We start from the raw sequence: 26,847 nt of genomic DNA on the forward strand, positions 1-26,847 counted from the left end.
CTGGCCGAGCAGAGGAGACAACAGAGACAACAGAGGCTGGACTGTTCTCACATATTTAACAGCGGAAACTGGTCGGTTACAAAAAGTTGAACTAACGTCGTTTAGTTTCACATTTGACAGAGAAAACTCGGCGTAGGGGAAGCTAACGAGGTTAACTTGACGTTAGCTTTGCCGTAACGTCCAAAGAGCTAACTGTGAAACAGACTGTCTGCTGCTCGTAACTAAGAAAGCTAACAACGTTTGTTTGACTTTGTCATCCTGAGCTGTGTTGGACTGGACATTTCTTGTCCCCAGCATGTCCGACGGTAAGTCAGCAGAGACACAAGACAAACATCTGTCCACGGTCTGCTGTCGTTAGTGCTAAATACATTGATCAGCGCTGTTAGATTAGTTTTTACCGCTTTATTTCTTCATCACAGCGTAGTTCTGCAGTCCTCAGTCATTCATGTACACGTCTGATAAACCCTGCTAAAGCCAGAACCGGAGCAGTGTAAGGGAAACCCTCAACAGGCCTCACCTGATCAGCTGGTTCCAGAAAAACATGCTCCCCAACTTTTACTAAGTCAGTTCACCTGCACACTTCTAGTTTTCATGTTGTCATTGTTGTACTTTTGTGCATTTTTTTTGTGTGCAAAGAATCACCACCACTATATAACGTTGACTCAGATAAGGAAATGTTTGTCATTACTTGGAATAACTTTTACATAACATAATGTTTATTAATTAATTCATTTGCAATGGCACAGAAACTGTTAAAGTAGCTGTTGCAGTCACAAGGTCATTATAACGTGACCAAAATGGCAAGCTCATACTTGACTACATGTTTTCAGTTTAGAGATGTAGATGAGCCAAAACTTTGTCAGAAATTAGAGTCAACATGCCACTGGATTAGTTATTTGGATCTGGTGTTAAGAGTGAAGTGTGAGGTCAGTCAGCCTTTCTCCTCATAATGAATTATCCTCTTCCGTCCAAAACAGGCAAACTAACTTAGAAAGAGCTTAATACCGAACTAATTAAAAACTTGATTAATAGGAAATGCAGTGCAAACGGTCTCTTGTGAATCTTTTTTTTTTTTTTTAATACATAAATCTTGCCTTCACATGCAATATGTATATAATTTGATTTAATTCAATTATGTTATGTTCAGCTATTTTCTCTATGAAAACGCTAGGTTTTGTTGTGAAGGAGTGGAAAAAAAAAAAAAAAAAACCCCAAGCAAGCAGTTAGTGATTTTCAGCCAACCTAACCCATTTTTAGCAAAAGGGTGTGCAGACAGAAAGCGTGACTAAGCAGCAGGGGCAAAGACAAAACTAAAGAAGGAATAATAAGATATCAGAGTAAGGTAACTGCGCTCTGTTCTAGCTAAGGTGCTTTGAGAATGTAAGTGATTTAGTTTTAGCAAAATATGCAACATATTTTTGGGGATAGTTTATTTCTTTTTTTCTACCAGGCAAAAGTAGGCCTCTGTTTTTTAGCCTTTGCTGCTGTAGCTTCACCGAGTGAGCTTTCTCAAAAACTGAGTCAGTTCAGAAGAAGCTGAAGACACTCTAAAACGAGATTTTTTTTTTTATTTGTTTTTCTTTTTACTTTGTCAAAGGTAAACTTTGACATCTTCCACTTTTGTGCACTTTAAACCAAATTTATCTTTGGCAAATACTGCAAAACTTATTCATCAGAAAGTTAGAATTTGTGTGATTTGATTGTTGTGTGTGCAAGTTGTCTTTGGGACATAACTTGAATAGATTTGTGCGTATTTAGTTTCATCATGCGTATTTTAACCTAATTTCACAGTAATCCTAACAAAGAATGGCTTTTGTTTTACTTGATCAGTTTAGAGATCAGCATAAGAGATTTGAGTGTTCTTAAGGTCACAGACTGATTACACACTCAAATGTGTTAGATATCTGATTTACATATCAATGCCTGAATCTGGAATAAATTTGCTGTGAGAAGTTAAAATTTTTGTTGAGAGTTAATCACAGCTGCCAGTAAAAACTCAGACATCAGTCTTCTTACGCAATTCTTTAGGTCCAGATGTTGAGTTGTATTGTGAAATGTAGGTAGTGGGTGTTTGTACAGGAAATGGGTGAAGGGTAAGATCCGGAGGAACTCCTTAGTATGGCAGTTTATAGTATAAACGCTGTTTGTACAAAGTGCCTCCCCTCTTATTTTTGCTTTACTGTTGAAGCCCATATTATGTGTAAAAAGGATCACACGTTGCCACACTGTCATTATTCAGAGTGCACTGATTCCCCAGTAATGCAACATTTTGCATTACAGTGTGAGTTCAAATTTTCGTCCTCTATTTAGTCAACAGTGCAATTTTGAGCTTAAGAAAAGACAAGTGTTTCCATTTAACTGCATAATTTTTTTATACCACTAGATGGAGATCTTTACTGGTTTTTATACCTCCATTGCTTTGACGTGTTCTTGATAATCATGGAGTCCAAATGGAATAAAGTTTTACTCAAGACCAATCTGATATGTTCCCCAGACCATTTAATATACAGTAGATGTGATGTATTTTTTATTTTTGGACTGGTACTGTATGCCCAGGCAGTCTGTGTATAAAAAAAAAAGAAAAAAAAAATCTAGTAAAAACTTGCAACTGCTTTGTTGACTTGATCAGTCTCTTGGCTCTTGGTGGTTTGTGAGATTAAGCCTCCTTAAATAAAATGCATAGTGTTTATAATATGCATATTCCTGAACTATATGAACTCCATGAGAGAAAGCTGTGCGCATACTATACATGCTTGTAAGGGCTCCCTTTACTGGCCTCTTGCTGGGCATTGGTTTTGTTCCCTTTAATATAGCACTTCATGTCAGGTGGGCCTGTGCTGTGTTCAGGCTCTCTGTCTCTCAACAGAATTTTCCAGTAAAGAAGATTGGGAGCTCACTAGTCAGTTTCCACACTAACCTCCTGTCTCCGCTTATCCACACTGGTCGCTCTGTAATCTTTGCCTTTTTTGTCACTTGACATTCATCTGGAGCAACACTTTTTTCCCTCGGCTGGCTACACATTCCAGTGAATTAGCTTGCATCTGATTCCTATTTTTAGATGGAAAAAAACTTTCGTCCTTTGCTCACCCTGGCTGCAGCGAGTCTCCAGGCTTGCCTGTTGTCACGCTAGCTACAAACTTTGATCTGCAATGCCCTCCTCAGTGGCTGTTTTCCTCAGCATGGCATACAAGAAACTCATTCCCTGGTTACTAGGGCAACCAAGGAGGATGGCCCCCAGCAGGAGCGGGGGAAGCCTGATGCTGTCTTTCAGCTCGATGCTTTTCAGCGTGCCTGCTGACCTGCTGCTGGGTGGGAGGAGGAGCCATCTCTGCAGAGGAGCTTCTCCCAGCCCTGTATGGGTCCCACCACCCCGCTGCCCTGCCATGAGAGAGAGCTCCAGCGTTAGAGCTAGTGCTCCTCTCTCGCTCTACTGGCCGCTGCGCTGCTCTGACTTGCTCTCTTGTAGTACTAAGAATACAGAAGGCAAGATGTCATCCTCTTCCTCTACCGCTTCCTCCACCACTGATGGACAAGGGAAACCTAAAACCAAATCACCGTTTCACAAGAGGGGGAGTTTGCAGAGCACTACCAGCCCTGGTGAGTGGGTTAGAGGGGGTCCCATAGAAAGAGTGAGGGAGCTGTTTTACATGAATGCTGGGTCAGGAAAATTTTCAGATGCTTTGCAGTGGTGTTTCATAATGGATGCTGCCCCTGAAGGAGCAATAAGACACGGAACAGAGTTTACATCGATACTTCAGCGTGGTTGTTAGTTTTTTTAGACGTTGTTGAGTTTGTCTGATGCATTGACTGATGTATTTTGCTATTTTGCCATTATTTTGCTTTAACATGTTTTAACTAAATTAGTGCTGAACGATTGGCACTATCCTAAATGATCTTGACTCTGTTTAACAAACTAGAGCCACTTAGAGGACAAGGGCCATTTTGACAAACCCTCTTAATCCTCTTCTCCCTTCTATGAAAAGGTATACATTTCCCTGCAAGGCCCAAGCAAATAGGTACCTTTAAATCATTTGTCCCATCTGCCACTAGCTTTTAATGAGCTGTAGGCAAGCTTGTAGGGAATGATGCACCGGTAGAATTGTGATGACTTTGTGTATTTATTGTATTTATTTGTATTTATTCTTTAAGGGTTACTGTTGTTTCTCTATAGGAAGATTTCATTGTGCTTGTATGAGAGATGCAGGAATACTTGTTTTACTTATGTTGCATACCATATTGCCCTTTGGGAAATGTGAAAATTTTCAAAGTTAAAATCAAAGAAACTGAATTAATTTGATGATAATCGCCATTGTCATGTCAGTTGATATGCCAAATATGTCAATATATATTAGATAATATGATCTAAAACACTGCACGTGCTAGACCTAAAGCAGTTGTAAACTCTATTACTGGTGTGGCAAAAATTAAGTAAAATGTTTGCCATTTAATTTATGAAATTTCTCGTATATAGTCAATAACCTGTCAGTGTGATACACACAACTGACATTCAAAGAAAGACATCTATTTTTTAGTAAGATTAAATTTAAACTTCATAAAAACATTTATACTGTAACTTTACTATAATGCAGTCAAACTCAAAACACATGCATAACGACTGCATTTATTTATTTATTTATTTATTGTATTTGTTGTTTAAAAACATCCGTGTGCAAATACAGAAACATTAACTATAGAGAGAAACTTGGTGTAATGATACATTAGTGCTGGTTGATATAAATGCTGTTCTAACCAGTTATCTTTAAATATTCGTATTCCCCTTTTGCATGGTCACTTTTTCTGTTAATCAGTCAATGATAGTTGGATTGTATAGGGTTACTCATCCCCTTAGTGGGCTCATTTTAGGCTCATTTTACCTCCGTCTTGCGTTTGTACCGACAGCAGTTTATCAACAGTTTACTGGCTGTGGGCTTATCAGCTTCAGCTGGACAGAACATTGGGGTGGTGTTATCAATCTTCTTCGCTCACCTTATCTTGACACAAAAGTTCTGCCCATAATGTTTGACTAAAAGTGTAATTCATTTTGTTGAGTAGAATATGCAGTGACTTTGTAAAAACTATCACCATATGAGTTAAACGTGCATGATAGTCTTCCTATTTTGAGTCTTAAAAGCTAGGTACAGTAAAGGTTTTACTGCAGTTTTCAGTCTTTCGGTCTTCTGTTGACATCCCAGAATCGACAACCATACAAAAAACTGAGTCTCTGAGTATATTTTAGTCTGACTTAGTGATTGATCTGTGGACTGCTGTAGAAAGATTTAACATATTACATCGAAGTTCATGTAAATAAACTCTGCTGTAGCAAGAACATATTTATGTGCAAGTGGATACTGATAATAGCCATAACACATTTTAATACGATTAACACTGTGTAATACACACACTAGTTACAGTGATGGAAAAAAGGCCCACTGAACTAAAGTTGATGCAAGTTGAGCTCATCTGGGGACAGAAACTCAAAACGTGAAAAGGCAGTATATCAATCAAGCAATTAAATGTTCTTAATGATTAAATTTGAAGCTGGTTCATCATTGTGCCATCGCACAGCACCGATCTGTAGTGTTAGGAGAGATGCAGCAGTAGAGTGCAAGCAGTAACTTGTCTTGACGCACAATATATTGTATTTGCTGAGGAGGCCTGTCTTTGCTGCAGTAATAAATAACTTAGAGGTCGCTCCATCCATGCAGCCATTTAAGTCCTCTCAATTAGCCGCTTGGCTGAATCCTCTGCACTCCGGGTCTCCCACAACAGCTTCATGTAGCTTGCACACCACAGCACAGTATCTGTCTGACCACATCAGTCTATTAGCATTCTTGACGCCAAATTGCTGCTGTAAAAAAATCTACAGTAGCTTCAGCGTGAGCTGTTTTTTAACCAAGTCATGAATGGCAGGAGGCTTGTACATTTCCCATGTTAGCTCTTGTAGCATTACCAGAAATAACTCTGTGGCAAATTTCTCTTCAAGAACCTCTGATGTTGGATTTTTTTTTTAACCCCCTCTGAAGGCATTGATTACTCAGTCGTTTTTCCTCATCTGCAGGAATCTCTCTCTCTTTCTCACTAGACTCGGATTGCATCACATGAAGCAGAATACGTAATGCCCAAGCTTTTCAGCCGCACATATCTATAATCTGATACAAGCTTCACCTTATTTAACTTACAGGCCACTGACTTGACGCTACCTCTTCTGTTGTTTGGAGTCTGACTTGTCAGATGATTTTGCTGTATTGTCTTGCTTTCAATGAAATTCGCAAAACCCTGTGTACCCTGTTGAGATGTTCACGTTTACTTATTAAAATTGTAAACTAGCAGTAATGACAGAGCTATTAAAGTCACTTTTGGGTATAAGCACAATTACAATGTGTGCCAGTCATGAGTTTTATACCAAGCAGTCCTTAAAATCTTTGCGCAATCAATTATAACAGTGTTTTATCTATTTATTCATCCATGTATTTTCTGATGATGTGCTATTTACAGCGCATTACCAGATCAAGTATAAATCTGTGTTTCTTTATCTCATCACTAGAGGGAGTATTTGGGCCAAAAGTATGGAAAGCACAGAATCATAGTGTAAAGTTAGACCTTGAGGTTTTAATGAAGTGGCTCGTTGTCACTATCTCTGGTCTTTGCCTGCTCTGCCATCAGTCATGACCGAGGCCTAGTTTGTCCTGTGTTTGAGTGGAAAATTCCATCAGTTTCTTCTGCCAGGAAAGCTTACATGTAAAAAGGGAAATGTGTCATCTCCAGAAATGGTGGGACTTGTAACTAAGGCTGCGAAAGCTGTCACACTAACAGGTGTGTCTGTTGTTGCTAGAGTGGGCCAGATAGCCAGCTGTGCTGCCTTATCAGTCCTTTTAATCATCTCAACACTCCCACATGCACATTTACAAGGCAGCTATGTGTGTGAGGTTCAGCATCATGCCACATGGCACACTATGTCTCACTGGGGTGATTCGCAGGCAGAAATGGTTATCAGGGTTGTGTTTCATCACAGTGGCACAGTTAAGTATGTTGCTTTGAGCTGTCTCTGCTCTCATCATCGCTCCCAGGGAAGATCCATTTCCATTTAATCCATCTTATGTTATTGGCGATGAACCAGTGTTGCCGAATGTTTGGTGAATGGCTGTCTTTTTACTGTCCAATGACCCCAGTGACTGAGTGAATTACTCGCCTTCATTCGATAATCTCGCAGCTCATATTTTCCTTTAGAAATACGAGCACACCATAGTTGCAAACACACATACTGTCAACACATGGTACAGCTGACCATGAGAGTGCTTCAACAAACTTTTTGCTTTGAAGAGGGATGAGGTGTGGACTATAAATCAGTAGACAATATTGGTCACTCACCACCTTCTGCATACATTGAATGATGAAGTGCCTCATTGATACATGGGATAGTGCAAAGTGAATCACTAAAAGCTCCTAAGAGTGTATCTCAAGTGTCCAAAGTTTGAAAAAAAGTTTGATCTTTTATGGCATTCTGTCACGGCAGGCCAGTCAAACAAACAAATCACTAAATCAAAGTTAAAAAGCGTCAAAAGAGCTTCCCTTTGTCAAGACAGCACAGATGCACGTGTGAGTGTGTGTTGAAGGTCATAGAAACAACATGTTTTATCAGAAGGGTCCCACACTAACATTTTTTATGACCACCAGCCTTCATTCCTGACACACATTTGGCCACAGGAATTGGATATTAACCCGCTGATGTTCAAGTAGTATTAAGTACAGTGAGTTACATATTGAGTATCAAGTCACTCAGTGCTCCACTTTGCTATATTCAGATATGGTGAGAACTGCACTGACAGAGGTGGCAAGGTGTTTTGTGACCAGAATGGAGTCTGGATAATCGCAGAGGATCGGAGAGGGGGGAAGTGCATATGTGTGTATTTCTGTCTTTTTTTGGAGCGTGTGACTTCCAGTGTGTATATATGCCTTGGTTGTTTGTGTCTACAGATGTGTAGGTACACTATGTTTTTGTGTTTGTTCGTGATCTGCAGATAGGACTTGCTGTTTTGAGAACATTCCCTGGGGACATATTGCATAGAGACACAGCATCAATCTGAATGCTGAGAAACTTGAGTGTTTTGTTGAGCTGTTTTATACACATGGACATTTTTGTGCAGGGTTAGAATTAAGGTTTGCTTGAGGTGGCCTCAACAACACTGTCAGCTCTTGATTTTCTTAGGGAGAAAGGGAGTGTGCAGATCCTCCCTCCTGCTGTTGATTAATCTCTTGGGAAAGAAATGTGTTGAGCCTAACAGATGTGAAAGCAGAATAACACAAAAAGAAACCACACAAAGTAATTTTTAGAAACATGTACACACTCTAAATTCAAATTTGCACTAGAATGTGGTTGGTTTCCGCTGGCAACTTCACAGTTTGCTCTGATTTTAAAGTCAAGAATAATTGCCTACCCAGTATGTTTACCATTTCAGTCGTCAGCATGAAGTCATGGAAAGATACTACCTTCCACTAGCCTTAAGCTACTGGAAGTTCATGGAAATATAGTGAACAAAAACCCCCACAGGTACTGTAGGATATATATATCAGGTCTTATAAATCTTCCACATTTGAAGTTACTGTAACTGATAAAGACACAATAGAAGTGAAACAAGCTAAAAGTCAAGGGGCTCCTCTAAAGGTTTGTTAATAAGTGAATGATATGAAATACCATCCCATAGACGTAGTTTAACACCAATAAATTTGTTGGGTAAACTTTGCTTCTCAGCCGTATTGTTTACTCTCCTCTTGCTTGGGTTTATCTGTTCTCCCAGTGCAAGATTATTTCCAGGGAGACCAAATTTATTGCGACAGATTTTCATGAATTTGACGTTTATGGTTACTGTCCTGCATGGATAACATCATACAGGTAATTGCATGACATTCTATATTTGTGGACTTGGGTGCAGGAGTAGTCTGTGTTGATTGAACTGCTGAAGGGAAGACTACAGCCTCCAAAAACCTACAGCTAAAAAAAAAAAAAAAAAAATTCTCACTGTGTTTGAAATTGCACTAGGTTAATAATTCACTTTCACATGACCAGAATCTCCCAACCACCTTTAATCTTTGCACTGAAAAATCTAAATGCACAACTTAAGCTATTTTACCAATGTTAAGAATAGAGGGGAACATTTTTTTCCTTGTTTGCTTTGGGAGTCTTGAACACCAACGCATTGCGGTATTCATCTCAAATCATATATCTGAATTTGTAAGACTCTGAACTGTATGTCACATAGTTAGTAAAGAACAGTATGCTAGTGTTGATGAAAGTTGTATTTAAATGAAGTCTTTCTTAAAGCAAAAATCTTGAAAGAGATTTTTCATTTGCTCAACTGTTCTTAGACCTCAGCTGGTCTTCAAAAGCCCTGTTCCCTCAGGGTGCAGTGGTAAGGATATCAAAATATCACCGACTACCATATTTTATCCAGCAAACAGACCTTATTTATGCTATCCAGCAGTCAAGTGCGAGAGGAGGGAAAAAGCTTGCAAATGATCTTACTTGCATGTACACAATCATGTATACAAATATAGCGTACTATAGTATGAACTCACAAACAAAATTGGTCCATACTATAGTGAATAACAGGGGTCACACATTTAGTCTTAACATCTGATGACCACAAAAGGTGATTTGAAGCAGAAATTGAAGTTGTAGCATAGAAAAACAAACATCCTTGACTAAAAAAAAAAAAAAAAAAAGCAAAAAATAAAAAAATAAAATAAAATTAATATCCACCTAATGAGAGTTGAACCATAAAAGAACCCAATTTCAGCGTTCAAGACACAAATAAATTAATAATGCTTCAAATTAAGTAATGACATTAAATTTACTCAATGGTAATGTTTTAATCTATTTGCAGCGAAATATGTCTTAAATGGACGTGAAACAACTAATTTAACTCAACATGGTGGTTATAATCATGGATTTCAAGAATAGGAGGTAGGGAGGGGAGAGGAAGTGGGAGTGGCCAGAGATGCAGGGCCTCCTCCATTTTACAGCACAATGGAGTATGAAGTGGTTGACCCCTTGTGCCTCCCCTTTTTCTGCCACGTGGTATGTTCCAACCCAGTATTTAAATCCGGGAGCTTGAGGGCTGTGCTGTTCATGCTCTGAAAAACCGGTGAGATTCTAGGAAGCAGCTGAGACAGAGACAGAGAGAATCAGGGGAAAGAAATAGAAAAGGGGCAAAAAAAAAAACAAACAACCAAACAAACAACAGCAAAAAAAAAAAAAAAAAAAAACCTGCCTCAGCAGCGCACTGGGGATCACGACAGTTACAACAGCAGAAGCAAGAAAAGACAGAGGAGGGGCAGTTGTGTCATCCTAGTGTTAGAGCAGCTTGTGTTTATCCCGTCTCTCTTCTCTCTCTTTGCTGTCATTCTCTGTCTTCCACTGTGCCAGCGGGGGAGGGTACATTGGCTGTCCCAGGCCTAGTTATATGTCCCAGCATCCCGCAGGAGCTCTGACAAGGCCACTGCGACCGTAACGGATATTGTGAAAGCAAGACCAGGCAGGGAGATAGAGGTATTGTAACCGATTAATCACCAATTATTATGTGTAAATTAAACTGGACTTGGCATGACTTATATTTTAGAGCCTGTTTGTGCAATGTTGTTTTACAGGAAGTTTCACTATTTATGTGTTCGGCATGGTACTTATTGCTCCAAAAATACTGCACAAGCAAGCTTATAGTGACAGATGAGGTGCCAGTAAACAGTTGCTGTGCACTGTATAAACCTTACAGCATAGAAAAGACAGTGGGAGAAAAGGTAGAAATGGGTAGAGAAATTTTCTTTATGGGGAAGCAGATGAAAGAGAAAAATGTGTGATGCATGTATGCGAGGTTGGGATGTTGCTATGATGTTGCTATGATGCTGATCTTTGTAAGGCTTAATGTGGTCCACGGTTTATGACAAAGTCTAGCTCTTGCAGTGAGTGAACACTTGGGGCATCAATTCTGTGCTGTTTCCTGAAGTTTAGCCTGATGCAATATATTTTCCCAGTGGATTCATTACAGACATGTTTGCTGACAAACTATATTAAGTAGATGGCAAAGCTTTTTCAGTAGTGTGCAGTCAAGCAGGGATACAGTTGCAGCAGCCTGTCCAATGCCATGCAGGTGCTACTGTAAGTGGAACAAAAATACATAGCATCATCAGGATTACATCTTCATGAAGAGACTGTTGTGTAAACTGCTGGGTTTGAACATGTTGACCTTCTTGTAAAAGGGCAGTATTTTGTGGGAACAGCTGACATCTGGCTGTGTGTTGGAGTATGGGATGTCAGTGGCTTAACTGTCTCCTCTCAAAGGCTGTTTGTTTCCTAAAGCTGTGAACTAGCAGTTTAAGTAAGTTGCTCTTAAGTTTTTTTTTTTTTTTTTCCCTTTCATAGAGCCAGAACAATACGAGTTACAAATACTTTTGAGACACAGCCCCGAAGCAGAGGTTTACTCTCATCTCTGGTTGCTAAGGAACATCTTAACTGTGGGCTATCACTCTCCCTCTTAGGGGCTAAAATTAAAATCTGTTTGGAAAACTATGTCTCAATCCGGAGGTGCCTATAATGCATTACTGCATCTTATATCACATCACCAGCTATACACAATTTTTTCTATATCTTATATGGGTACAAGGTAAAATTTGTCATGGATGAAAGCAATAGATCCCCAGCCACAGTTAGAGATTCTTGTTTTTGTTTTTTCGCTAGTAGATGGGAGGGCTGTGGCCCAGACAGTTAAGCAAGTCCTCCACTAATCAGATGGGGTTCAATCCTGCATGTCTGCATGTCAGAAACAGACTGCTCTGGCTTTGTTTGTGTTGGAGGGACATGCTGCGTGTGTAGTAAACGCTGTAGAAATGTGTGAATGAATGAGAGAATGTGAGTTGTGTAAAGCGATGAGTGCGCTATTTGAATGCAGTCCATTTATCATTTATATTATAAAAACATTAACATAAGCATCTTTTTTTTTTTAATATGGTATTCGTGTACCCAGCACACCTGGAGATGACACGTTGAGATCCAGGCAGATGAGGTAGCGCAAGGCCAGATGTTTTTATCAACACCACAGTTACTTTGGATCCTGTTATTGTGGTGAAAGTAGTTTCCTTGCGTGCTGTGCTGAGAATAGTTGTGTCACAACAAGGTCTGTTTTTAGTATGCTTTCATGCAGTTTGTAATTTGGTGATTGAAACAAGTAAAGGTACTCTAATTACTTTGCAGAAAGATTACTTTACTCATAAGTTAGAGTTAAAGATACAATAAATGTTTAAATCAAACTTGGAGACTACTGGTGTGGGACTAAAAGTTGACGAATGTATATAGATTAGTTCAGTGTATGAAATATTTTCATGGATGCGTTGAAAGATGTTTTTCTTTACTGCGTAAGTACATAAACTTGAATGGCACCCTCAAAACTGATCTACTGTTGCTTTTGGCCCGAGGAACAGGAAAGACAAGACAGACTGGGAGGATCGTTTTGATCCTCAATGGGGCAATTCACAAAGACTACATGACTGTCTCAATGGCAGTGTTAAAAAAATGCAGGACCTGGGGATGTGAAAGTAGATAGATAGATAGATAGATACGTTATTTATCCCAGACTGGGAAATTGCAGTAAGCTGAGATGGAGTGTTTTGTCTATGTTCTTCATAGGTCTAAGGTTGAATCACTTCATTCAAAAATAGATCAGCAACACATTAAGTAATTATCGTGTTTGAGGTGAGGCTGGGGAGTGTGATGTGGTTGCAAGCTGGTGCGTTCTCATGCAACCTGGATCTGCAAAGTGGATTGAAACAAGATAAAAAAAAAAGTACTTTTATTGAAGCTTTATATTTGCTTCAAAGGTTTGAAGTGATTGCTATTGATTGATTAACTTTTTTTTTTTTAAACATATGACTTGTACAGACTAACTTTGACATTCCTTGGTAAATGCTGTTTGGTAAATTTCAGGTATAACAAGTTTGATTGATGGTCCATGATAAATTTTTTCTATGCCCTATTGAAAAATATATTTTAACTTTACAATGAACTGAAAAAAATCATACAAGCTTTTATGAAGGCTGACAACTCTTTGTCAGATAGTCACTGGGTAGGCTCTTGGCTATGTTTTGGTTGTTTTGGCGAAGGATAGTGCATTTCAGAGCCTTACCCAGCAAAAAAAAAAAAAAAAGGTCTGGTTAGTATTTCTGTCGTTGATTTTTCTTTGTTTCTAATTTTGGAGCCTGTGCACCCCACAACAATGATGTCACTGACAGAGTTTAGGGTGCTGGATTAAGAGTCATCTGTGGTGGAAAGGCCAGGGGATTACGTGGATGCTATACTGGGGCAGGCTATGTTTGTGTCTGCAAACTTGAAGTCGTCTGTTTCTCCATTTGAGAACACACTTCCTCCTTATGTCTACACTAGAATGTGCTCTGTATAATACCATGTATATAAAGATAAATGGATACATTTGCAAGGATGATATATAAACCGATATGACCTTTCTGTACATATATCAGCATCAGCGGAGGAACATGTCAGGGCAGAAAGGTTTGTCTGTTTATATAACAATAATATTGTCACAATGTAATTTTTTTTTTTCCGATCGCACCACTCATTTGACATATAATGGCCAATCAAAGACAGCTAATTACGTTGTGTGGAAAAAATATCATGTTGGCTGAGAAATCAGGTTTTAGGGTTTTAGCTGTTAGGATGGCCCATAATTATACACATAAATGTATAATTGCCCTTATATGTTATATGTATATATGATTGTCAGTTCACTGATAGTTACACCTCTTCATGTCTGTGCATTATTAAAATGTTTTACAGCGTGATGACACTATTGTCAGCCTTGGAGCTGGACCAGCAGATGGCAGAGACTACTTGTCATGAGAAAATGCAGCATCAATAATGACACCAATTACAAAGGAGAGTGAGCAAAGCACACTCAAAGATATAGACCTATGAGTGCGTAAATTGCTGTTTTGCATATACTATAGCTACAATGATCTTTAAATTATAGGTGTCTGTAACTTCATTCGTAAAGATTTCCCTAAGTGTAGCATAGTTTTAGGGGACTTTTGTTAGTTCTTGTCTGTTGTATTTGGCGTGGTGTGGAGTGGAGCTTCTGTCATCTGTTTACAGCAGGTCTAGAGTGGGGAAGGCCCCTTTATGTCACTCTCAGGTGTGTTTACGCACCTGCCAACGTGTACATGTGTGTCTAGGTGATTCTTGTCAAGTGTTTTCATGCCAGTCTGTCACTGAAGTATCTGCTGGTTCAGCTGTCCTCTCTTTCTGTTCTTGGACATTCAAAAAGGATTCTCCTGCTCTGTCACAGATTATAGCCACAGGCATTGTTTCCCAAGATTCCCAGATAATCTAAGTTATGCCCCGTTTATTTCGTTTAATTAAATTTTTTGCTGTTATTTGGTCAGACTATGAGTTTACAATCATGAAGGCGCAATCTTCAGTCTGGTCTGTTTCATCTGTATTTACATTTTTCCATCCATCAAGGAAATAAAAGTCTGGTGCATTATTTGATCTATTGAATAGTGCAGGTTAAAATGTAGTTTAATAGTTCTAAATTGACAGTTAATGGGTGGGCGTGCTCTCCACCACACACCTGTAGAAAGCTGCCATCACTGAAATATTGAGGGTGGCCTGCATTAGAAAAATAAAGGTATTGGCCGGCCTTCTTTAAGATGGCAGACATGTTTATGGTCCACCTCAAGTCCCTGTTTATGTTGTTTATGTAGTGTGAGAAGTCAACTGATGATGGCACTTTGTTTGTGAAGGCAGTGGAAGTTAAACTCAGATGACACTCAGAGTTTGTTAAACTTGCTTTCTTTAATAACCCCAGGCTTTACAAGCCCAGCAACTCTTTGCTCTGGCATGCTCAGTACATACTGGCACTGTGTGAAGCAACACCCATTTGATAATACTCCTGTAGTATAGTCTCATACAGTTGTGGACAGACCTCTAGACTTCGTCAAGTACATTTACTTTTCCAAATGTACTAATGATATACAGACATTTAAAAAAGTATAGGAAAAGTCGTCAAGTAAATATAAAATGTGATCTTTACAATGCACCACTAAAAGGATGAGTGATTGAGTTCAAATAGGTTGATTTACTTTATGCACCTTTAAATGCAGAAAAGTAAGCCAGATAACTACTTCTGGCAAAAGGAAATCTACTGAAAATGTAAATTATTAAGACATCACTCTTCAAAGTTCATGAAAAACATTCGGCAGAAGTGTGCCTAAAAGGAGTAAAACTAGTTGAAGTGACACACTATACATGGTTAACCTCTCTCTCAGGCTAGTTTCTGGCTCATTTATGTTTGAATGGTGGCATGTGTGTGGTTGTTGCTGCGATTGAATTCAAAAGGCACATTTTTTTGCAGGTTGTTACATGTTATTTTTAGAGCATTGACTCTGCCTTTGGACAGCCAATGAATGTTAATGTAAACTCTGTAATTTGTCATTTTGATTTTGATATCATGGGGACAACTCTGTGTCTGCTTACAGATCTGTGTGGTGTGTCTGGCTCCAAGCCTCTCAGGCCCCAGCGATCCCTACCAGGGACTCCTGTTTCTTTCTCACACCACCCCATTGACCTGAGAACATCCATGGAAGAAAAGTACAAAGAGATTGCTGAGGTAGGTTCCGAAAAACACTCAGACATTGCTTGTCTTGACACAGCTGGTTGAACTAAACTTAAACCAGGTGGAATATGGTATGTTCATATTATTCAAAAAAAGTCTGTATTAATAGCTTTTTCAGATATTTCAATGATCTGTTCCTGGTAGTAAGTATGCAGAATAGTGTTGGTGTCGTCCATATGCATGGATATATTTACCATTTTATGACACCATAAATGCTGTGACTTGTGTTTACACCAGGAGCTGTTCACACTCAGCATGGCAGAGAGCGAGATGCGAAGTGCTCCTTATGAGTTTCCAGAGGACAGCCCTATCGAACAGCTGGAGGAGCGCCGACACCGTCTAGAGAGGCAAATCAGCCAGGACATTAAGTGAGGAAATGCGAACACATCGCACAAACAATGACGAGCTCATGCAGACACACAGTAGCCCCCCTCTTCTCTTCACTGTTCACACACAGTCTTGCTTTTCCGCATGCACCCATGCTTCCCATGTGCCAGTGTGAGAGCTTACTAACCTTGGAAATCAGCTAACCAGGCTAGCTAGCAGGTAGCATCTGTCTTGATTTTTAGTTCTGTACACAAACTTTTATGAGGAGGAGTTCCTGTCTTGGTTGTCTGGGTCAGTCCTTTCTACACCACTACCCCAATCATTATCTGATGGGTGGTTACTTGACACTTCCTATGCAAACCTGTTTACCAATCAGGTTTTATCCCCATTAACTAATGATATTTTTCTTTTTGTGTCAGTCACCTTGCTCACTTAATAGCTAAGGCTTTAATGTTGATATATTGTTTTTTGGAGTGTGTGCGCGTTCATGTGTATGCTCTTGCATATATTTGGTTTCTCTCCCTTTCTGTGCCTAATTTCTTCTCACTACCTCTGGTGCCCATCTGCCCCCTGCCTTGCCCGCACTATGCTGCGCCGCTACATATCACCCCAAGGCTTGAGCCAGAGATCTTGATCCGCGCCAAACAGGACTTCATGAAAATCGACAGTGTGGCAGACCTAGAGTGAGTGTGCTCTGCCTCAGTCTGTGTGTTTTGTGCAGTGATTTTTTTCTTTGGTTCTTTATTTCCTTGGCATCCATCTACTTTACCTTCCTGTACTTATAGAAACATGTAATTTTATCAGTGCTTAGACTGAAATATTTAGTGACTCAGGACTCATGAGGGCTTTTCTTCTAGTCTACTAACAAAATGATATGGACTACATCTTCCCCCTGCTGGTCATTAAAAAAAAAATAGAATAGGTTTCTTGTTCTTTTGATTTTAACCTTTTCAAAATAAGTGTCTGATATCTGGAATTTTGTGACCGCTATTGAAGTCATTTTTAAATTTTACTTTTCGCCTTAACAAAGATCCAAAAACTGACCAAGTGAAATACTTATTTTTGTAGAGTATTGAGTATTGGGTTGCTTTAATTCACTTCTTTAGAAGATTGGTCAAGGTTCCACAGTATATGTACACATAAATCCAAAATGTCAGCATTAACCTGTTAATCCCAATCAATTAAAAGGTCAGGACCCTTAACTTGCTGTCTAGCTATCAGCTGACCCTGCTTCCTGATGCTGCATACATCATCAAGGTGAATGACTCATTATCAAAAGAGCAATGGCTCTTGATATAGATTTGTCTTACATAAAAATAATAATAAAAAAAATAATAAACCCATATATCCATCTCATATAATTAGTCTTTCTGTTCCTGAAAGAACCTGCAGGATTTGGTAGAAAACTGTTCAGCTTCATGTTAAATGCTGCTGTTTAGAATAATATTTCAAGCTGGAATCACAGCAGTAGTGCTCCTACAATATAGTGTAATGAATAAACACGAAGTGTTGATTGCATAGCTTGATAAGCTATAAGCTTGAATTGGTTTTCCTTCATTTGCTGCCAAACTTCCTCTTACCTCCTATTTTTCTGTGTCTTTGTGACCTTTTTCGCAATGTCTGCCACTTCCATTTCCCTGCGTGAATCTTCTCAGGTCAATGAAGGAGCAGAGTGTGGAGACAGTTGATGATGGCTTTAAGGAGAGGGATATGCCAATGGAGAGAGAGTACCAGCGGGTCTCAATATCTGGAGAGGAAAAGTGCGGGGTGATGAGCATTTATTAAATTGCCTTTACTTGACTTCTGTGTGATCTCACAAGGGGTCAAATCAACATCCTAATAAAGCTCATTCCACTTTCTCCTATTCGAATATTTATTTGTGATAACTCCCCAGGTGCCTTTCACCGACCTGGTAGATGCTGCGAAGTGTGTGGTGAAGGCGTTATTCATCAGGGAGAAGTACATTAACCGATCCATGCAGAGCTTTTGTAAGACCACAGCTCACGCCTTACAGGAACTCGGCATGAAGCCTCTGGATCTCAGAGTCTATGATGACATCCCAGAGACTCCTGTAGATGCTGGTATGTCGGAAGTCAAAGGATATGAAGCCACGTACACTCTGAACACTGGACAATAAAGTGAATAAGAAACTCCTAGTTGTTGTTTTAAAGTATTTTTTTCAATTAAAATTGTCTACTTCATCTGCAGAAGATGAACACGGGGAAAAATTCACACCTATCGTCGCTCACATGAGCAGTTTCTGAATCTTTGTTTTTGTTTTTTTTTTTCCTCCCTGTTTTCCAGATGCCCCGGTCCATCCACCTGTTTCTGAGACACACCCCTATGACAATCAAGACCCCAAGAATATGCCTTTAGACGCAGGATATGGTTGCAAGATGGTGGATGGAGTAGTCCATGTCTATACCAAGAAAAACAACATGGACAAGTATGTGTCAGTAACCAGAGAACGCCGGATTACTTTTTAAGAAGCGAGTCTGTTTTTAAAACTTAAATTTCCTTTTCAGGAGCACAGAACTGGATCTGCCCTATCCTGACCTGAAGGAGTATATTGCAGACATGAATGTTATGATGGCCCTCATTATCAACGGCCCTGTGTGAGTGTTTTTTTAACCACATTGATCCTCATATGTCACATCAGTGTATGTTTAAAATACTTTTTTTTTTTTTTTTCTGCATGTTTTTCATAGGAAGTCTTTCTGCTACCGCCGCCTACAGTACCTAAGCTCTAAATTTCAGATGCACATCCTCCTGAATGAGATGAAGGAGTTAGCAGCTCAGAAGAAGGTTCCTCATAGAGACTTCTACAATATACGAAAGGCAAGATCAAATGAAATAACAGCTTCCACAGCTACAAACATTTTAATTAATTTATTTAACCTATACGTAATGAACTGAATTAGTCATTAAAGTAATAACATCCAATGGTACTGAGCCCACTGACACAGATTTGATTTGGATTAGATACAGGATTATTTTTGACACACACATCTACAAAAATCTTGAGAAGGCTTTTCTACAACGCTGATATGAGTATCTTTGTTGCTCTCTGCCCACTCAAGGTTGACACACACATACATGCATCATCCTGCATGAACCAGAAGCATCTGCTGCGATTCATCAAGAAAGCCATGAAAAAATATCCAGAAGAGATCGTTCACATTGAACATGGCCGGGGTCAGACGCTCAAGGAGGTGTTTGAGAGCATGAACCTGACGGCCTTTGACCTGAGTGTCGACACTCTCGACGTGCATGCGGTGAGAAACAGGAGTTTAAGATATTATGTACAAACAAATTAATGTTCAATAAATGTGGTGCAAGTATTTATATTTAACTATTGTCTCTTGCTTATCAGGACCGTAACACATTTCATCGATTTGACAAGTTCAATTCCAAATACAATCCCATTGGCGAATCTATCCTCAGAGAGATTTTCATCAAGACTGACAACCACATTGAAGGAATATACTTTGCACACATAGTCAAGGTATATAAAAAGATGTCATTTTTTTTTAGTCATCTGTATCATTTTACAAACTGATACATCAGATTCTCCTGTCTTCATTTGTCCAGGAGGTGATGTATGACTTGGAGGAGAGCAAGTACCAGAACTCTGAGTTGCGTCTGTCCATCTATGGCCGTTCCCGAGATGAATGGGAGAAGCTGGCTCAGTGGGCCGTCAAACACAGAGTGTACTCTGACAACGTGCGCTGGCTTGTCCAGGTGCCACGTCTCTTGTAAGTACTCCCTAAACCTGCTTTACACCAGAAGATCCTCGTTCCGGTGTTACTGGTCAGTGTTACTTTTCACTAAATGTTACACACAAAGTTGTACCTACATAATAACCCCAGAGGAATTTGTTAGTTCCATGCAATAAACTAACGAATGATTCAGTGGATCTGTATAAGAAAACCTCTTCCCCGTACCCGATTGCAGGTTATTCAAGAGAATATTTATTTATTGTCTTCTTGAATAAGACAGCTGTATGGTTTTATTGCCCATTGTGTAAGAGGGGGACACTGGCACTAGACAATTCACTATTATTTTGCAACCATTTCTGTTATTGTGTAAATTCATTACTGGTTGTAAGCATCACAACCAGTAATGAGTATAGTATATTAAACATATGTATAAATATATCCTTAAATCAGACAAGTCAGACAAAATATTTACTGAGAAATGGAGGAAAATCTTGAAAACGTATCAAATATCACTGTTTAAAAAAGTGATTTAAAAATGGCCCCATCTCCTGCATATTTGATGAGCTTTGGTTCTTTACGCTTTGCTTAATGCTGCTGGTTGAAAAAACAAATAAAAGGGATGCGCTGTGAAGCCCCCAGTCTCTGCAATGAAATGTACACAAAAAATAAAATACTCCTTTTTAATGGCATTTTTTCAAAACAAATAATTGTTATCGGTAAGATGTTGGCTCATCATCTCCACAGTGATGTGTACCACACAAAGAAGCAGCTGGCTAATTTCCAGGAAATGTTGGAGAATATCTTCTTACCTCTATTTGAAGTCACCATCAATCCCCACAGTCATCCTGAGCTGCATCTCTTCCTGGAACATGTGAGTGTCCTGTCATAGGAAGTCCAGACCATGCTGATGATTAATGATCGTAGAAAGTTGATTGTTCATCTTGTGCGTTTCCTGTGTTAATAGGTTGTGGGTTTTGACAGTGTGGACGATGAGTCTAAACCTGAGCACCACATTTTCAACCTTGACAGTCCGCTGCCAGCCGACTGGACAGAAGAAGACAACCCACCCTACTCCTACTACCTCTACTATACTTATGCCAATATGACCGTACTCAACCATTTGCGAAGGTAAACAGAAACAGCTGGACACTGGACACAATTCATGTTACATCATGTTTGTGACTTCATAAAGAAATTACAAAACACATACATGAGATGTTGTTTGTCCGACACAGGCGGCGAGGCTTCCATACGTTTGTCCTGCGACCTCACTGTGGGGAGGCGGGGCCGATCCACCACCTGGTTTCAGGTTTCATGTTATCAGAGAACATCTCTCATGGGCTGCTGCTCAGAAAGGTAAGGACAGGACACGCCACATTGTTTTTTTTTTTTTTTTATTGAATCTGAAACTGATATGAAGCAACTTTCAAGTCTGTTGATTTTTTTATAAGTCTTGTAGTGTATTCATAACACCTGAATTTTAAATACTGCTATCCGACATCTATAATATTCTTGTTGAGACTTTGTCAAGTAGCAGTTAATTAAATTGCTTGATATGCTTTTTACACTATTAAGCTTTTATTAAGTTAACTCTAGTTTTTAGCAATAATTGAATTTGGTTGGCCTAAATAATTTTATTAGAGAGTGCCTTATTATTGGTCCCCCTAGCTTCACTGGTGAATTTCCTAAGAGGTGAAAAATTCAATTTGTTCATCCAAAAAAATGGTAATGGAAGTTGCAGTGCTCCAGTTCTTATCAACCAGTGCTGGTTACAGACTCACAAATATGAAATAGTACATACATTTTAATACCTACAAAATAATACAAGGGATAAAAACAACATTTCATAATAATACTGTGAAAATAATCTAAACAATAAATAAAAGAAGGCCAAAGTAAACTTTGCAGGTCACAGGCCTGTGTCCTCTCTGGGACAGAAGACCAGAATATGATGAAAATCTTGAAAACATATGAAATATCACTTTTTAAAAAAGTGATTTAAAAATGGCCCCACCTCCTGCATGTTTGATGAGCATTGGTTCTTTAGTCCTTGCTTAATACTGCTGATTGAAAAAACAAATAAAAAGCTGCTGCTGTGAAGAAGTTTGAGATGTTCTTTATTAACATACAGACTATGGCTTGACACCTCTGTCTTTCTCTTCGGTGTTCATTAGGCTCCCGTGCTGCAGTATCTTTACTACCTAGCACAAATTGGCATTGCCATGTCACCACTGAGTAACAACAGCCTGTTCCTCAGTTACCATCGCAACCCACTGCCGGAGTACCTCTCCAGAGGCCTCATGGTCTCTCTGTCCACTGATGATCCTCTTCAGTTCCACTTCACCAAGGTCAGTATTAAGGAGGTTTGTCTAAATGGGCATATGATCTACAGTGAAGGTACAGAATGATGAGGGTGATATTACATTATATCCTGCCCAGGAGCCTCTGATGGAGGAGTACAGCATCGCTGCTCAGGTGTGGAAACTAAGCTCCTGTGACATGTGTGAGCTGGCGAGAAACAGTGTCCTCATGAGTGGGTTTTCACACAAGGTATACCGGTTCATAGCTCTTCTCATTATGTGTCTTTAACCAAATGTAATTTATTTGTGAATGTGTCACATTTTTCCAAGACACTTTACTCAAAATGCAATGACCTATGCAAAAAAATGATCCACTAGTTGTTAGATCCTTCTTTATAGCCTCTATTTTAGTTCCCCACTCATGTAGTTTCCCTGATTCCAGGCCAAAAGTTACTGGTTGGGTCCCAGTTATTCCAAAGAGGGTCCTGAAAGTAATGATATTCGTCGCACCAACGTTCCTGATATCCGCGTGGCGTACCGCAGTGAGACACTCTCTGAGGAGCTTCATCTCATCATTCACGCTGTGCGCACAGAGGACTCTGCTGATGAGGAGGACTCTCTGTCCATGGGCCCTCTGCCAGGCCAACGCTGAAATTCATCCCTTTGCATCCCATAAAACCCAGAACCCCGAGTTCTACCGAGCATGATGCTAAATTAACCAGCTGCACCAGTATCAGAAAGCCAAGGATACAGTGTTGCCTGAAAACCTCCTCTTTCACTTTTTTTAACTCCTCATGCCATTACTGCATTGCGACAATTTCAAATCCATTGTTTTCAAAATGTGTCTGTGTTTCACACATCTGTGACATGTTCAGTATGAGTCAGCATGATGATGGCTAACAGGGATGCACCAGCACCAAGGTTTTCCTCTTTTTTTAGGGGGGGGGGACAGCAGAAACACTCAAAGCCAGTGTTTACCTCAGCAGACACAATGATTATTCCTCAGTCCAAGAGCTGGACTGTCCATCCTGTCCTGCTACAGCCATCATATTTTCCCTGCAGCATCTTGTGGCACTCACTGCAATGTTTTTATCGCAGATATTACAGCATCTCTGTTGTATTTACAGAAACACGAGCTACCAGCACGATTAAACTTTCCTAACAGAATGTTGCTTATCTTCCACTTTACAGTCATGCCCCTTCAATAACCTTGATGTGTCCTTCATGTTCAATATACAAATTTAGAATCAATACAGATTAAGTTTCACTGGAATAATTCTGAGTTTGTTGGTGAACATGGAACAACCCGAAACAACAAACCATGACAGGCAGCTTAACGCTTGATGACACTAAACAAGGGGATCGCTTCAGTCTAATGGCTGCAGTGATGAATATCAGCCATGCATGATCCTTGGCATGACTTCAAATAACTTATTTGCCAAATTGCACACACAGAATCGTTCTTCCATGATTTAAATCAGCTCCTACATTAAGTTAGATGAGAGAGATACCATATTGATCGTGTTAAGAGAGAAGCAGATCTTCTGTGGTTGACCACAGACATTCCACGAAGCAAATAATACTTCTAAACAAATGTAGGAAATCATTTTATATAGTGTTTATATTGCAAATATAAAGAGGAAAAATGTCTTGTAGATTTTACACAGAGCACAAGTAGCCACCTGATAACGCCCTCAGCTTTACCTCACTGTGGTCATGGAGACTTGGACCCTCTGTGCCTCTGAGGGTCCTGCTCATTCCTCCCTCAGTAAATGAAAAAGAAAGTCGATCCGCCTCACCCTTTGCATGAAGTGCACTGTACATATGCACTAAGCCAGGATTCACAGTGCCTTTTCATTTTTAGCTTTGGGCACCGCATGCCCATGTTTCTCCAAACTGTTTACATGTATAAAGGGTTTCTCTTTATCACGTAAGTACGACATATGTTATTTCCTCTGTGCTGTTGTGATATTTACATCGATGGAAATGAAACCACCTAGCTGCATGCCTGGTGTAAAATTGATTTTGCCTTGGCCACCGTTTGAGGAGGAAAGCTGGGTTGTTTCTAGCTTTCTGCTCATGAGTGTTTTTTTTTTTTTTTGCATGTCTGCATGAATAATGGACAACAGGAGACGAATGAATCGTTTGTAGCAACTTTATTCATTCAGGGTTGCCCATTAGCTTCCAAATCAGAACATGTGCTGAATCTTGCAGCAAACTGATTTTAACTCAGCGTTGTTCACTGTGTAGACATGAACAAACCGTGCTGGGACATGGTTTAAACTGTCGCTTAGTCCTTGTAGCAGTTTTTTTTTTTTTTTTTTTTTTTTTTTTTCTCCAATCCTTCCCCCGAATCTGATTAAAGCTGGGACACATCTGATTTTTGTATGATACACTCATCAGACAAATCTACCTGCCACTGGACACTGTCCAACCTCCCATCAAACTGTGAGCATTCTTCTTAAACCTCAATGCTACTGTTGAGTAACGTGACGCCAAGATTAGAAAATAAAGAACCATAAAATATTTGACTTTATTTTAGTAGCGGAGTGTAATGTTTTAGGATATATTCCAGTTGCCCTGTAGGTGATTAGGAAGATGAATACAGTAGCCTGTAAGTGTTACAGGGATGCACTTGAGTTGTAATCTGAACATGGTGGAATATGTGTGATTCTTGGATTTCATGTATAAAGTGTATTTTTTAAAGGCAATATGAGGATAAGAAATTTTATATTTGCAATATATTAATGTCAAAGTTCAACAGTTTTGTTGCAGTTGATAATTATGGGTCAGTACTATGTCATGGCAACAGAGATTTACTATCAGCCTTTTCATTTTGTTAAGGTGACTGGATCCAATTTTTCATTTGAGGCTCAGTAATATCACTTGGGTATTACAGTGTCTGTCTCCCCTCATGTTTTATTATTTTATTCCTGTTGGTTGTTTTTTAGTTCTCCTTTAATATTCATGATGATTGGTACCTGATTTCAGTGCTGGCACAAACACACAACAACAACAAAGACACATTCAATCTTATGTTACATCAGTATAGTTGAGTTTTTCTGTTTTCTTTTCAATGCAAAGGCTCATTTCCATCATGACTTCGTGAGAACTTTAGTTTTTGTCCTTTGGGCTGAACTTCTGAGGGACTTTAAGCTCCCCTGACTTCTGATAAATCCGACCAGTTGAAGCACATGATAGATTTAAATACATGCTGCTTTTCCTAGTTCCGTTACTAAACAATATTGTTGACTACATCATAATATTTTAAGTAGGCTAATTAGAAAGATGCTTTTTTTTTACCTTAAGTTATCCTGTTGAGTTATAGTATCACTTAGATACTAAATTTATCTGACCCAGCCAGTTTCCATCCACTTCATGGTTGACACTCAGCCATCTACCCACAGTAGAGTGCACCCTACCTCACACGTTAGTCTCTGATTAGAATTGCAAGTGCAACTCATTATTTTTTACATTGAACATATCCGTTGATAATAGTAGCGATCAATTGGCCGGTTTATGAATAGGAAAATAATCCTGATGGAAAGTTTCCATCATAACTTCCAGTTCTGCGAGGTGATACAATCAAGTTGTTTTGTCCAACCAACAAACAATAAAATCTGGTTTGCCATCATAGAAAATAAAACTAGACCAGTATTTCTTTACATTTGAGAGGCTTGAACCTGGCAGTTCTTTAAAAAAAGAAACAATTTATTAATATTTTTCTCTTATTGCAAATAAAAAGAAAAGCAGATACCATTGTAAGAATCAGCAATTATTCTGATGCCCCCCCACCCGGAAAGAAAAAAGCGCCACCTATTCAAAAATATTCACTGATTAATAGTTTACTATCTATATAAAGATGTTCCATTATGATATCCACCATGTTTTATTTGTGTAATATCCACATAGCATATTAATTACAAATAATCTGCTGCTCACACTAAAGTTGCATTTGTGTTATGCTGATGTTTTCGCTAGTATCCTTGTCACTTTTTTGACATTTGACTATATTTTGTGTTCATACATGTGTAGCCATATTATTGTCCTGAATTGATTGCCAGTGTTTTACAGATTCAGATGCTTCTGATAAGGTTCATGTGTAATGTCTGAACAACGAAATAAAGCATGTTTATTTAGAGACTGCAATAATGACCACATGAATTAGGCTCCACTTTTTGTTACAGAATTCCCACAGTTAGCTCAGCACGACTGAATCAATTACATTGTTGACATTTCTGAATAATTCCAGACATCTTTACGACTGCATTTCAAAGTTATTTGAAATGATTGAAGCATATATTGTGAATGTGACAAAAGATTTTAGAGGATTCTATATATCTAACATGTTATAAACCTGATCAGATTTTGGTTGTGTAATATATTGAAGGTTTACAATATCTAACGACTTGTCATGATTCCTCCCCCTCCTGTTACATCTGTTTGTTGGTCTCACTTCATGTGCTACAGTATTGAAACACAAAACAAAGTCCCGTTATTTTCACCAGCATATATCATTAGGATAATAAGAAACCTCTAGACAGACTGTAGAGACAAACATTATGTTGTGTAACTTACAACCCAGCGGACTTGACTGCTTGTAACTGTAGGAAGACTCTCCCTCCTTCCTCTGGACACACCATCTTCAGTTCCTCCCTGCTCATCCCCAGGAGACTGGAGCCCTTCAGCACACCCAGACAGCGTACCGTGCTGAAAGACATTTTTTTTTTTTTACTTCAGTGATCTCGATGATAATATTTCATTCAATCAATACTGAGGTTTAGTCGAGCAGAAAACAGGTACTACTGCCTTTTTCACTCAAAAAGG

At 39.1% G+C, this 26,847-nt stretch overlaps 2 protein-coding genes across 8 annotated transcripts in view; one reads left to right on the plus strand and one right to left on the minus strand.

The window, feature by feature from the left end:
- ampd2a (adenosine monophosphate deaminase 2a) lies at positions 1-26,467 on the plus strand. 7 transcript variants are annotated; one of them, XM_029501520.1, is made up of 18 exons: positions 1-305; positions 15,538-15,668; positions 15,912-16,042; positions 16,616-16,684; positions 17,657-17,768; positions 17,896-18,082; positions 18,306-18,447; positions 18,527-18,616; positions 18,710-18,839; positions 19,082-19,276; positions 19,375-19,506; positions 19,593-19,756; positions 20,465-20,591; positions 20,685-20,848; positions 20,956-21,076; positions 21,895-22,068; positions 22,160-22,270; positions 22,463-26,467. In XM_029501520.1, the coding sequence occupies exons 1-18, from the start codon at positions 296-298 to the stop codon at positions 22,670-22,672; spliced, it is 2,400 nt and encodes a 799-aa protein (XP_029357380.1). In that variant the 5' UTR covers positions 1-295; the 3' UTR covers positions 22,673-26,467. The 7 variants fall into 7 exon arrangements, with proteins under 7 accessions (XP_029357380.1, XP_029357381.1, XP_029357379.1 ...); XM_029501519.1 differs by lacking the exon at positions 1-305 and adding an exon at positions 3,384-3,597 and having other exon boundaries at positions 18,530-18,616; XM_029501522.1 differs by lacking the exon at positions 1-305 and adding an exon at positions 8,352-10,546.
- LOC115044140 (epidermal growth factor receptor kinase substrate 8-like protein 3) overlaps positions 26,280-26,847 on the minus strand; it is a 4,816-nt gene continuing 4,248 nt past the window's right edge. Inside the window, 2 exon segments of the mRNA XM_075353364.1 lie at positions 26,280-26,484; positions 26,599-26,730. Of these exon segments, the coding sequence (XP_075209479.1) occupies positions 26,478-26,484; positions 26,599-26,730 (139 nt within the window). The 3' untranslated portion in view covers positions 26,280-26,477.

The sequence above is a fragment of the Echeneis naucrates genome, chromosome 5 (assembly GCF_900963305.1).
Source record: "Echeneis naucrates chromosome 5, fEcheNa1.1, whole genome shotgun sequence".
Taxonomy (NCBI): Eukaryota; Metazoa; Chordata; class Actinopteri; order Carangiformes; family Echeneidae; genus Echeneis; species Echeneis naucrates.